Genomic DNA, 13,973 nt, shown 5'->3' on the forward strand with positions numbered 1-13,973 from the left:
GATTACTGAAAGCGAGTGCCGAGGGGCTCAGCATCAGCATTATGACTCATATGGCTAGACGCATTGCAGTTTGCTGGAATCTTCTAAAAAAGCCCCAATTAAGTGTTATTAGGTGGTAAGTAGGTGTGTGATAGGGGTCTTTTGGAAGGTGTCAAAATTATTACAGGATTGAAACATATTTTTGGTTATGTTTTGAACAAATGATGCATTATTAAAGTTATATTATTATATGATATTCTTCTAAGCGTAAAACATTTTATGACAGTCTGTAAAAGAATAAAATGTTCTGGGGTTCTAAATATGCTAAAATGGATTCACCCCTCGGTCTTCAAAAATCTATTTTTGTCCTCCTTTTTGTTAAAATTAGGTGACACAAATATGGCAGCATTGTCTTGATGATAATTTCAGTTTCCTGTTGACGTTTTCTCTCTAGTTATCTGTTGCATATTCATAGTGGTGGGAAGCACCACACTGACTCTGCTCAAAGAGTCTGAAACCACATCCTTAGTCACGCTTGTGACTATGACGCCCGACAGCCTCAGCTTTGTTCCGCTTGGCATTCTCACACAGACATCAGCGCATCTGTGACTCTGACGCTTCGCTCACCGGTAAAGTTGCTGGAGTTTTAATTAGAATACGGTAAGATCATAATTTATTTTTCTCAGTGAAAAACTGAAAATGCCAAGATTATGATCATCCAGTATTAATTTGATTATTTTTGGATTTTGAATTTGTTAAGAAAAGTATATGGTGTAGTGTTCTTGCTAAACCTGACGCTCATCTCATCGGATATTCATTTTTAGCCACTTACTCACTTTGTCCAAGTTTAGAAGTCAGTTACAAAAAAGCTATTTATTTATATCTTTTTAAAACACTTTTTTTCTGCCACACAACCACAGCTTTTTCTAAATTCTTCTGTGTTTAATGCAGCTGTTAGCAGCGGGTGCCCCCATGGCTCCCCAACATGTGTTCTTTTTCTTGCTGTGGAGCCTCACTCTTTTCCTTCATGGAGGTAAGCGAACTCTTTGTAATCTTTTTGTTTTCTTACTTCATTGATTTCTGTAGATATTGATCCATTTATTGTATTTCGGATGCGCTGACTGTACGCTGTGGGATTGTCTAGTCGTGGTTTTTGTGGCTAAATTCTTTATTAAAATTAATTTCTTCAATGGAGTAAAAAAGTAAAACTGCAAAAAAAAAAGAAAAAGAAATGCTTTGATTTTGAACAATATTGTTAAACTGGAAAACTAATAAATGTTAATGTTTTTTTTAGCATCTGCATCATTTTGCAATGTCACCTGCTGGACAGACTACGATGAGTTGTTGAACTGTTCGTGCGCAGCCTCTGTGCCGATAAATCCCCTTGACATCAGTGTCATTTGCAGGTAAAAGTGTGGCTATTTATGCAAACACTTTGTGGAGGCTTGTTTGAAATGATTGATTGGTTTATGCACCACCAGCTTCAGTAACTTTTTTATGGTATAGATCCTGTGTTGTCAAATTGTACAGTTTTAGTGTGTAAACTGATTTTCATCTATTTGCCATAGTTGGCATGAGGAACAGATCGACCAGTGTTGCATTTATACCAGTGTTTATGAATTAAAATACAACAATAATAGGCTATCCTAGACTTTGTTTATTTCTTGGTCAATCTAACCACAAGTAGACACATCAGAACTTTCTTGTGTCTATATCATTTGGGTCCAAAATTCCCTGACTTTTGGTGTCATTTCAACTAGAAGGTCGAGGATCTCCCCTGCACACTTTGCTTAGGGAGAATTATCCCCCCCCAAAAAAAGTTTTCCCATCTAATGTGTGTGTAGCCCTACAGGCCACTCCAACTGGTGACACTGACATCACAATTTGTGACTTGCAGTAGGGTGCAGGAGATGCCACATCCTGCACTGATGACGTATTTTGTTGTTGGGGTCTCATTGGGGACACATCAGGACACATTAGCTTTTAGTCTACAAAGCAACCCTTACTTAGCCTATTGGTGGTTGTTTACACTTGTACGAACAGCCGTCTCCGTGTGAACTGATTGCCCAAGATGGGTTTAAAACAAGTGTAAGCCTTCAGTCTTTATCTGTATTTTACAGAAAACGAGTGATATGAACAAACATTTTTAGATTTATGCCTCATTAAAGAGACAGTATGTAGCATACAGTGTATGTACCAGAGAGCCATTTCTAAGTCAAACTCAGATGCACTCCCTGGCGGCGACACTGTTTCAACACCACTGAAGTTTTAATCGCTTTAGTTCATATTCATTATATTTATTAAATATTTAGTGCTCCTCAGTTGATCATTTGATGCTTTTCTTTTTCATATATGATAATACAAATAAAAAATGTTTGGGTTTTTAAAAATCACTTTGAATATTTTACGGTGGGCTTCGGAAAATGTTAATGGGCTAATGAATATTTATGTTTTTATTCAGGTGTATTTTGCTCATAGAAATATTAGCGCATGACTGAACCGCCTGCAAATCATCGGGACACCATTAAAAACAGTTAGTTTTGGTTTTTTTAGGGGTGATGATGCAAACGTTGATGGCAGCTGTGTTATCCGACCACCTCAGTCCTGGTGTCAAATTGATAAGCCCTTTGTTGATGTTGCATCAGTTGGAACAGTCTGCAGCACGACAGTCAGTGAAGAAGGCAGCTCATTCATAAATGAGTCATCCAGCTGGAACCTGAGTGAAGTGGGTAAGTAAAACTGATAACTCCTCAGTCTGACATTTCACTATTTGTCATCTCTGCTGAACACATAAAAAAGTCATCAAAACTGTTACAGAAAACAGCCTGTTGGTCTTCCAGTGACATTTCAGTGGCATCAAAATGTGTGTTAAAGACAAATTAAGGCATGTTAAATATGTTCAATCAATAACCATAGGCGTATGGTTATTGATCACCCTCCATACATTAAACAATTTTCTACACAGATTGAAAGTTCAGAAAATCCAGAAGTTACAAGAATCATTCTGGCAACTTTCCCAATTTACCCGAATTGTTGTTTGCTGGTGAACGCCCACCCATCTGTTTTATACTCAAAATTAAAACAAAAGCTAAAAATAATGTTCAGCTGCCATTTCTGGGCATGCACACATTTTCATAATATTCCCCTGGGGCTTTGTTTTCACAGTGAAACTTAAGCCTCCTTTAAACGTTCAAGTTGAAAACGCAGCGGAATTCTACAACATAACCTGGAACCATGACAGCGCTGCCGCGGACTGCCTCAGATACAGAGTCCGCATAAGAACGAGCGAAAACTTGTTAAAGGTAATATAAATATAAAAACCAATAACTTGGACATGAGATTGAAAAAACATTACTGTGAAAATTCTCTGCTCACGAAATTCTGATGTTTTTTATTTTGTTCCTAACAGGATCCAGTTTTCTCCAAGGAAAGAGGGGAAGAAATGCACATTCTGATAAACCACAATGAACTACAACCACATACCAATTATACTGTGGATGTTCAAGCCACATTTTGTCCTAAATATGCCCTTCAGGGTCCATGGAGTGAATGGAGTTCCACTACAAACTGGAAAACAGAGGCGTTAAATGTCAAAGGTAGCCTTAATGTTCCAAGTAGCATCAATATTGAAGGTGAACGTTTATCCGAATTTATTTGAAAGTGTTTTATGCCTTTACGTTCTGCATGTGTCTTCATGCATACACTTCAGTAACAGGAAGGGTGTCATTTGTTTGCCTAAGACTAAAAATTTTAAATGCCTTCTTTCCAGGTACTTGGTGGCACGTCTTCCTGCCCATCATTTTTTTCTTCATTTTTGGCCTGGGTCTGTGTTATTCACAGAAAACGTAAGTATTTTAAACACTGTTTTATTTGTTTTTTCCTTTTTAAACCCCAGCAAACAATCACGATTAAAAACGTAATCGTTTGCATTGTCAGATTTCCGCTGAATCTTCATTAATTGCACAAAAAGAAATAACTCAGCAAAGTTGAAACAATTTAATACTGGAGGTCAACAGTAACGCTTCCAGTAAATGATTAACAAAGCTTTAATCTACATTTTCCTGGCATCACCTCCCACATATAGAAAAACCACTGCAGCAATGTACGTGTGCAGCTCTTGCACTGAAAAGGCTAGCAGACATAGGAAGTTATGCAGAGCATCAGTGTCAGAGAACCGAGAACACCTCGCTTATCAAGTGCACACGGTTACAAGAAACCTACACAAGTTCACAAAAGCACATGAACTCTGTGCTTACATTTGTTCTGTTTGTTTTTTTTTGCTTTCTCTTTCTTACCTGTTTCAAATAATGATGATGAAATGTTCTTCTCAGAGGAGTGATCGCACCTTTTGATTTTGGGTTTTTGAAATGATTCTAACGCATCTCTCTTGGGTACAGATGAATGGCTAACACTGTGCCAGTGGCTAACACAGTGTTAGCCACTGGCACAGTGTTAGCCACAGCTGAAAGTGATTCTACACTGATAAACGCTGAACGATCAGTTTTAGTAGAAACTGTTTCAGGGACAAACTGTTGGATTCAGCTTTGTTTATTTTAAACCTGTGGCTTGTTTTATACAGAAAAACGCTCCAAGTGACACGACATGTGACACTATGTCACATGTCGTAATTATTGCAGGGAGCTCTATAATAAAAAAAAGTCCTTTATTATCATTCCAGCCCAGAGAATCATCTCAGTTTAGGCAACAAACAATGCTGAAACATGCATCAGATATGTATATATAATGTACATATATTTGCAATGATTTAATGTCAAAGTTTTCCATGTCTTACGTCGGTAAAGAATCCTTTCAAAGAATAAATCTAAATCCAGACAAGGATTAGTCGGGTCAAGTCGCAGCACTGTTAACAACTTTGAAGTGTTCATTTCACAGAAAGGAAAATTTTCTCTACTCCTAATAAACTTATCATTATGTCTTATAGATAACAGATAGTCAAATAGCAAGATGTGACTAATGAATTCTGCTTAACTCTGTACAGTCTTTCACATGAAATCCATTGTGTTATCAGCGTTTCTAGTTTGTAACTGAGAGAGCTGTTGCCTTTGACCACAACTTCATAACTGCTCAGCTCACGTACTGAAAATGAAAATCACCTCCATAAGACGTGACACTGAGCTATAAATGTCATTTTTCCTTCTCTGTCTGTTGTTTGGTTTTAAAATCATTTCACATTTGTCTCAGGTGTTGGCAGAGAAAACTTGAGGTGATTACGTACATCCCGAGCCCGGATGAGTTTTTCAAACCCCTGTATCACAACTACGAAGGGAACTTCAAGGTAAGACAGCAAAACAAGTTCACTCATTGCATTTTGTGTGTAATTTCCAAATTAGGCCAGCAGGTGCTGCCACAGGGGGGACTTTCTGCACATCTGGACCCTGTTTTGTGGGACTTTCCCCAGACTTCACACTAAGGGACTCCATGATGTGAATGAGTCAGTGTGCAGGGGCTTCAAGAACCTTTTCACATATCAGTATGAAATCTTGTGGGTTGATATTTGTGTATAAGAGTCAAACCTGTTCCACCCCAGTGGAAAATACCACCGGTGAATCTATTTTGATCTTTGATTTGCCATAGTATTAGACTAAAAACAGCCTGCTTTTCACCTGAAAGGCACACAAGTGAAAAGGTTGTGGTTTGCACTTTTGAAATCGTTTTGCTGCTGCTTTATGAATCGCTTCATCCTCTATTACCCTGTGTATTTACCCTAATGTGATTTATGCTATTTTTCTTTCTAAGCTTAGGGAAATATTGATTATTATTTCTTACAAAATGCACTCCCTTTTCTTTATGCTAACTCATTTCAAATCCAAGCAGATAGAGTGTGCACTGTATTTCTAAATAGCTGGGTTAAAATGTCTCTTACATAAAACACCCTATCATGTCTGCTTTTGCTTCTCATTTGCTGCTTCTTTAGAATAAAAACAATCCAGTACAGCAGCATCACCACATCTCGTTTATAAATGAGTGTAGAGCACATTGAAAGAACCTGCTAGTATAATTTAAACATACCTTTAAAATAAACGGGCCCCTGCAGAGTGTGATTCTGTCAAAGTCTAAGACCTTTTACCGCAGAACGGTTCTTCCATTGCAAATGTTCCACATCTCCAGAAAGTATAAAATTAGCCCAGCAGCAATCTTGGTGACAGACCCAAAAAAAACCACACCTCCGCCTCAGTTCTCACTCTAGTTGATGAATTGCACCATACGAGCAACAAGTTGAATTTATTAGTTTTGGCCATGAATGCAGTTGCACACATTGTTCAATAGAGTGCGCTGCTGCAGCAAATGTCAGAAACAACATCAGGTAAGGGGAGATTATTCTTACTTGGTTTGATAAACAGAAATTCTTTTCTTTAACTTGGAATGTAGTTGATAACATACAAGATATAGTAGTTTAAAATTACAACTTTTAAGTTACTTATTTAAACCTATTTTTACAGTTACTTTTGTTTTGGAAACAGAGTAAATGTTGACTGCATACTGTCCCACTGTAACTCTTTATTTGGCACCAGTTCTTATCAGAAGGTGGCAGTATTGTTATTGGTAATTGAACCTTTTTTTTGGGGGGGGGGCTTAAAACACACTTTACTGCAAACCACATTCACCTATTCCCACACGCTTTCATATAGAATGCCTAGGGTGCTTTAAGCACTAAACAGAGTTGATTATTTTGCTCAAGGAACATTTGAGGAGTGGGGCTTCGCACTGCTACCCTTCTAATTGGCGGGTAACCCACTCCACCGCCACTTATCCACTTTTTAAGTTCTTAAAAACAATCTTTAATTTTAAAGACAGTGTAGTCTTTTTCCTTTCTTTCCGTCCTTCTTTTTTTTGACTCTGTATTACGTCTTTCTCTCAGATATGGTTCTAGTTTGTTTGCAGTGTCTTTCACCCTTGTGGTGCAGAGTGCTTCCTTTCTCTCAGCGATTTTAAAAAGATTGTCGTGCTGAAGAGCTTTTTTTCCAGGATGTGGTGGCCTATGCTTTGAGAAACTGATTCATGCTTATCTGGCCATCAGCTTGCTGCACCCAAGCCAGTGGTTGAATGCAGAAAGTTTACACCTCATTGACACGTATGGGTTGCTGTAAAGTCATGTGCATTTTAAGGAAGAGACATACTTTAATAGTGCATTAAAGTAAGAATCACAAATATTTTCTCAGAGCATAGGACATATGTGCTCCTTTTGACTCTATGGAGCTACTCCCTGCAGTCTTTCCACATGCGACTAGTCACAGCTTAATTCCTGTTTGCCTAGTTTGCTAAAAAATAAATAAATAATGATTTCTAATGGCTAAAATGTCAAATATTCTCAAGCTGTATTTGTATTAGTTGAAACAAAAAATTTCAGGACCTGTACCATTTTAACATTTCTGGTCCTGGCACTAACAGTTAAATCTTTTGATCCTGTGAAAGCCCCAGACACTTAGGTACTTGTCCGGATGTCTCAACCACACTTGCAAAAGAACCCAAGATAAGGACAAGGTTCTCAACATAAAAGCGAACTTGTTTTGCTTTTTTAAAAGGTGCTTTTTAATTAAGTATTAGTTCTTTGGCAAAACATGGTAACAGTGAAAATAATGAAATCCGTTATCTACCACAATAGTCAAATGAACTGATATTTCCACCAGCAGTCTGGCAGCTTTGCTCTCCTCTGGGACCTCCCCATCCTTCCACAAACATACACTGAAAGCTGGAGGTGGGGAGAGAAACGGCAAGACCCCCACACATTAGAGCAATGATAATAGATATGATATTCAAATTCAAACACTTCCTGAGTGGAAAAGTGGATGTAGTGGGTTGTAAAGCAGCTTCTGCACAACCTGTTGGATGTGTAGAAGGGTAGCACCATACTTGGCAGGCACTCACACTGCAGCCAGTGAATGACACTGTTATGAAAGAGAGAAAGAATTTTAATTCTCATGTAAATCTTTTGGTGCAGACTGTTTCCTTGAGAAGATGACAAAGCACACTCTTAAACATTCGTATTACACTTTTTAGCATTTCTTTAGTCCAGCATGTTAATGTTTTCCCCCTTTTTTTCCTCTTACAGGAATGGGTGAAGCCTGTATTCAGTGAGTATGATTACCTGAGGATCAGTCCAAATGTTCAGATGATGAGTGAGAAGCAGCACGACATACTTCACTGGAGCGACGAGAAGCAGCGAGACAATGAGGACAACGAGACAAATCAAGGTGGCAACATTCACCACATGCTGCAGCCTCACAGCAACATGCTGCTGCACTTTCCAGACGGTGACAGTTCACAGGGCAACAGCCACTCCACTGGACACATCTCCATCCATACTGTAACCTTATCTGGAGAAGATTTTGATGAGGAAGTTACATCACAGAGCTCCCTCAGAAGTTACCAAGACGGAGAAAGCTTGGGCTCCTTTGAGGAAGACAACAGAGAGCATGCCAGCTATAGTTTAGAGGAGCCTCACATGTCCAGGATGGACAGACCAAGTGGGGTATTACCACAGCATGAAAACCACATATCCAATGACCTACTAGTGGAAAACCTAAACTTCCAGCCTCATGATCAGTTTAATGAACCAGAGAGGGTATCCCTTGACTCATTTGAGCAGTCAGAAGATGGCTACCCTCATGTGGACCTGGACACAATTGATAGTGGTTTTGGGGAGTGTGGCAGCCCCGGAGCATCAGACTCAAATACAGCAGATCAGATCAACTCTGATTTATTTCATGAGCACACGAACTCAAATTCAAATTATGTCAAGCAGTGGATGATAATGTAGCACTATTCAAGAAGACTCGAGCCATCTGGAGAATGAACTCCATGAATCACAATGATTCAAAGTTGACTGACTGCCACCGTTTCAGATTGTTGTGCCATGGGGCACACTTTTACTTAAGACTTGGATTTGTTGATGATATTTGAATTAGAAAAAGAACCTAGTTGAGTCATCATGCTGTAATGTTGTGTATTTTTTATAGTCTGAATGTTTTTTTTTCTTGCACTATAGTCTTGTTTCCGTTATTTTAAAAGAACAACTCCAAGGGAGAGGAGAGAAAGAAAGAGACTCTATGCCTGAAAATATGATAATAATCATCCCTTGTGTAGCGGTTTTCAGTGATTCTGTGAAATGAAAATTTATTTACATACATACTTATAAGTGTTGATTTAATTTAATTATAAAATGCTGCAAAAGACTGATTATTTCAATGCTGACTCAACAGAATTTAACAAATCATCAATCAAAATGCTGCTTTGATTTAGATTGCCTGAACATTTTTTGAAATCCAATTATTTTCTCATGGTCATGCATGTTTCGTTAGTTTGTTACTATCAAAGCATGCTTTGTTAGCATGCATGCTGCCTTATCAAGATATTGATAATGTCTGTTTTCCTTGCAAATGCATTTTGGCAGAAACCACTGAAAGTCCTGCTTTGTGCAATGTCAGACAAAAGTGCAAATTTGGAGCAAAATGTTATCTGAGGCTGATTATTTCACTGGTCTTCATCTCATTCATCAGCAGGAAGGAGACAAATGCGTCAGAAAAACTTCATCTCCAGTTGTATAGAGTCTGCTTGTGTGTCTTCTTTCTTCAGACTTTGTGTTTCACTTGAAGGTGTTAAATGCAACTTCATCCATGTTTAAAACAGTTTAAAACTTTGATCAGGAAAATAAAAGTGTCAACACAATCAATGAATAATAGATGAGATCTTCTATGGTAAATGTTTTTGCATTGTTATGGAGATGTCATTGCACCTCAAAATTTAATATTGTGTCAATTTTGCATCATACAAAGTTTAACCATGAAAGTGCAGTTCAGACGTAAGTCTGAGAAAATTTGTAATACATGTTACTAATTTTTTAGTATCTTCTGCAAAAATGTATTGGGTTAAAGTAAATATCTAGATAAAGTTGATTAATAGTGCAAATTCATGGTTTGCAAATCACTGTGACATTGTGTAACTTTTAACTGATCGAGGCGGAATAAAATAAGTTAAAGGATATTTAAAGATGAAATATATGCTGCGATCAAAATATTGCTTTAGCATGTCATCTTTGTAGCATCCATATAATTTTCACATTCTTACTTAAACACATGAGCATAGCACTTCACGTCAGTGATAGCCTTGAGGCGCTTTTTATTGTGACATAAAGACCCTGCAATATTAGAGAACAAGCCCCAACCATCAGAAGATCCCCTATGAGTATCAGTTAGAGACTTTGTGAAATAAGAACTCCTTTTTATTGACAGCATTTCCAGCAGCATCAGGCCAGAAAGAAAAACAACTTAAAACTAGAGAGCGAGCTTATACAAATGCTACTGGCATGCAATAGTTGCATATAATGGGGCTACAGATGTAAGGTACTTGCATTCATATAGCTCTTTTCTATTCTTATTGACCACTCAATACTTGGAATGGTAAATGGACAGATTCTTATTTAGCTCTTTTCTACTCTCCCAGAGCACTCAAAGCGCTTTATACAACATGCCACATTCACACGCATTCATCAGAGAGCAACTTAGGGTTGCTTAGGCTAGTGACTTGCCCAAGGATAGTTGGCATACTGACTTGGGGGAGCCAGGGGTTGAACCACCAACCAAAGAGAGCTCCTGAGCTACAACCACCCCAGTGGACTGCAAGTCAAGGTAAGAAGGTTCCTGGCTTGACCCCGGCTGGGGTCTTTCTGTGTAGCAGTGGTAGAACATTTTCTACCACCATGCCACTCGAGAGAAGTAGGCATGAGTGGAGTAAGGCTTGGTGTATCATGGTAAGTCCCCAGTAACTGAGAAGCATAACTATGGGATGGTTCAGGGTCAGTTGATCCATTTACATATCTACTATAATACTTGATACACAGAGTTTCGTGTTGGTCATCCCATGAAAAACCTTTACAAGTCAGCTGATTTTTATTTAATGTTTTTGTACAATAGCTTTATTGAGTGTACCCATGTAAACATTTACCTCCACACTAAGTATTTTGAGTTACAGGTTCTGAAAGTACATGTGAATGGGTCAAATTTTTAAAACAACTCTTGATAAGTACAGGAGACTTTTCAGGGCTGAGAAACTGTTTAAAACAAAAACAGTGCAACCAAATTTACACCCACTCCAAGTATCACAATCTGAAGCCAAAATCTTGTTTCTGTTCAGCACGATTATTTCTGTAACCAACACTGAGCATCAACATCATGTATATCATAGTTTCAGAATCAAAACATAACCAGTTTTTTAGATTTGTGAGGGGTGGACTAGCAAAGCAAGCACTGGTATTATGATCATTTACTGGAGTCGACTTCAAAAAGTGTATTTCTGAGTATGAGCACGTCATACTTATATGTTACAGCAATTATACATGAGAGTAATGTTTGGTAAAGTGAGTACAAGAGACACCACCTTTAGCAAAAGGTAAGCTGAGCAGGTAATGAAGCAACAATTGTGAATTCACCATCCAGTGGTGCACACTCTTCTGTGTGTTGAAATTGCATTCAGGATTTTCTCTGTGCATTTATCAAATCAGTATGAGTGATGGACATTAAAAGTGAAGTAAGTAAGGGAAAGGAGAACACATGTGTGACCATAGTCAGTCTAATAGTTGCTTCAACAGGACTTTTGGACTGGGAATCCACATGGTTTTGTTCTCATGTAATTAAATATGCTGAGAACCTTTCCCCTGGGTTTGGTCTATGTTACTATACCATCCTCATGGATGATGGTCACTGAGAGGGGATCTGTATCTGGATTTGTTAAACTTTATTACTGAGTATGTCTTCATATGTGTGAAGAACTCTCTTTTCTGAGAGAAGAATAAAAATGTAGCAGTTATACTGAATGGAAGTGCTCTGCCAGGAATTAATCAAACTATCAAATATTTTCATTATAACATCAACAATATAATTCATTTGAGCACTCACTTATAAAACACCTCATGGTGTAGAACTATGGCAGGCCAAACAATTCAAAAGCTTGACAAATCAGGACACCACATATCTGTGACAAGCAGACAATAGGTGTCGCACTCAGTTGCCTGTATAGCATACATTGAACTGACTGCAATGTTTAACTGCATCAAAACATCTCAGTTTAGTCTTCATGATTAATTTGACTTCATGATTAATGATTAATACATCCTTTAAACATAATCTCTGGCTCTCTTCCACAGCATGTCTTCCTTCTCTCACCCCAACCGGTCGCAGCATATGGCCCCTCCCTGAGCCTGGTTCTGCCCGAGGTTTCTTCCTGTTTCAGTTTCCTTCCCACTGTTGCCAAAGTGCTTGCTCAGAGGTGGTCTTATGATTGTTGGATTTTTCTCTGTATGTATTATTACAATATACAGCCCCTTGAGGTGACTGTTGTGATTTGGTGCTGTATAAATAAAATTGAATTGAATTGAATTAAACTTTCACCTGAGGCCACAAGTGAGTGAAGGATAATAAAAGCAATAAAGATTCTGAATTATCATTGCCATAATTACATTTGTTTTCTTTATCAAAACACCTGGAATAATATGTGAACTACTGATATTTTTAAAAATGCATTTAAAAGTTGTTCAAACTTTCCATTGGAGGTTCTTTTAAAAAAAGAATGTGCTCACAGTATCTTTATTTTTACATTTAGCTGCATTCACACTGTTACTTCTGTTTGTCATGAGCATTTCTGACTTTTCATTAAATGTCATTTACCTTTTATAACATAATGAATTAACAGCAAGGCAAAGAAGGCAAGAAGAAAGTGTTAATAACCATCAGTAAACAGCTGCTATAAGAGAGCTGACTTCACATTCCGATTCATGAACCTTTTTCTGAAAGAAAATCAGGAAGGAAAACTGGGAAAGTGTGACTAAGTATTAGTGCCACATTAAGAAAAAAATGTTGTCCCTTTTGAAATTTTAAAGTTAAACATGAAATGGTGTTTTCAGAGAAAAGAGGGGAGGCTATTTTGAGGAAAGAAAGTCAAAATATGGAGATTACAGTTGTCCTTTCAACCCTAACAAATGCCACGGCTTGAATAACCTCTACAAAAAGACTTGTGTAGATGACTCAGTGAAATAAATTGATCAACCATCTTATTGTGTCTTGTGATACATGAATCCCCTTTATTGCACTAGGGTGTAACCATCAATATTAATGCAACTGTCCATTGCCAGCGACATCAACGCTCTCATTCAGAACCAAGGAGAAAAAGTAAAAAATATCCACTTTTTTTTTCTTCCACTGTAGGTCCAGATTTTCTTTTCCAACGCATTTACAATAAAGCTGAATTCACTTGGACCTTTCAGCCAGGAAGTCTGGTTCAGCACTCTAATTAAAAAGTCCTATTCTGATTCTATGAATATTATGGCAACACAGAGTTCAGATGGAGCCTAAGGATGGGTGAGGGGATTCACCCAGTACTAACTGCCCCTGTTATCTACCCTGCCCCTATGGCAAAAATGAGCAGAGAAAAAGTCAAAAATAATAACTTGTAGGTCCACTATGGTTGGGTGGTGGTGGCTCCTCTGGCACTACCTGTTGGCACTACCATTTCTAACTATGGACCTCAGGGACTAAATCTTCAGATGATGTCTTCTGCTCATCGCAAGAACTAGAGGAAAAAACACTGCAAATGCCCATGCCCATTTGCCTCCCCATCTCTCTTTTCCAATCTCAACGGTCTCAACTGATATCCAGCCACACTCTATCATCACCTCCATCTTCGACCTTTCACTTCTAACTAAGGCAAAGGTTGCTTCATTGATATCACGTCATTACGTTTTTCTCTTTTCCATGTTATACTTAACATAATTTGTCAAGTCAGTAACTATCAGTCACATATGAATTAGGATTATGTTTTATCATTACAACACTTAATATCATTTCTCTTATTCAAAATCATGTATAATGACAGTTTGGCGACAAAGTTCTTATATTTTCACATTCCTGCAGACACACACAAATCTACCAAGGTCAAAGCTGGATTGTGTCCACACACAAGATTAAGACATTAAAACAGTGATT

General features: G+C 38.0%; 1 protein-coding gene across 1 annotated transcript; it reads left to right on the plus strand.

Moving 5' to 3' along the window:
- The first annotated feature begins 936 nt into the window (after window positions 1–936).
- il21r.1 (interleukin 21 receptor, tandem duplicate 1) lies at window positions 937–9,156 on the plus strand. Its single transcript, XM_063487758.1, is given in 9 exon segments — window positions 937–1,012; window positions 1,274–1,385; window positions 2,533–2,708; window positions 3,145–3,281; window positions 3,389–3,575; window positions 3,749–3,824; window positions 5,182–5,275; window positions 8,051–8,752; window positions 8,754–9,156. Coding segments are annotated over 9 exon segments (1,605 nt in total). The 5' UTR covers window positions 937–951; the 3' UTR covers window positions 8,814–9,156.
- The last annotated feature ends 4,817 nt before the right edge of the window (window positions 9,157–13,973 follow it).

Source organism: Pelmatolapia mariae, linkage group LG10_11 (assembly GCF_036321145.2).
Source record: "Pelmatolapia mariae isolate MD_Pm_ZW linkage group LG10_11, Pm_UMD_F_2, whole genome shotgun sequence".
NCBI lineage: Eukaryota > Metazoa > Chordata > Actinopteri > Cichliformes > Cichlidae > Pelmatolapia > Pelmatolapia mariae.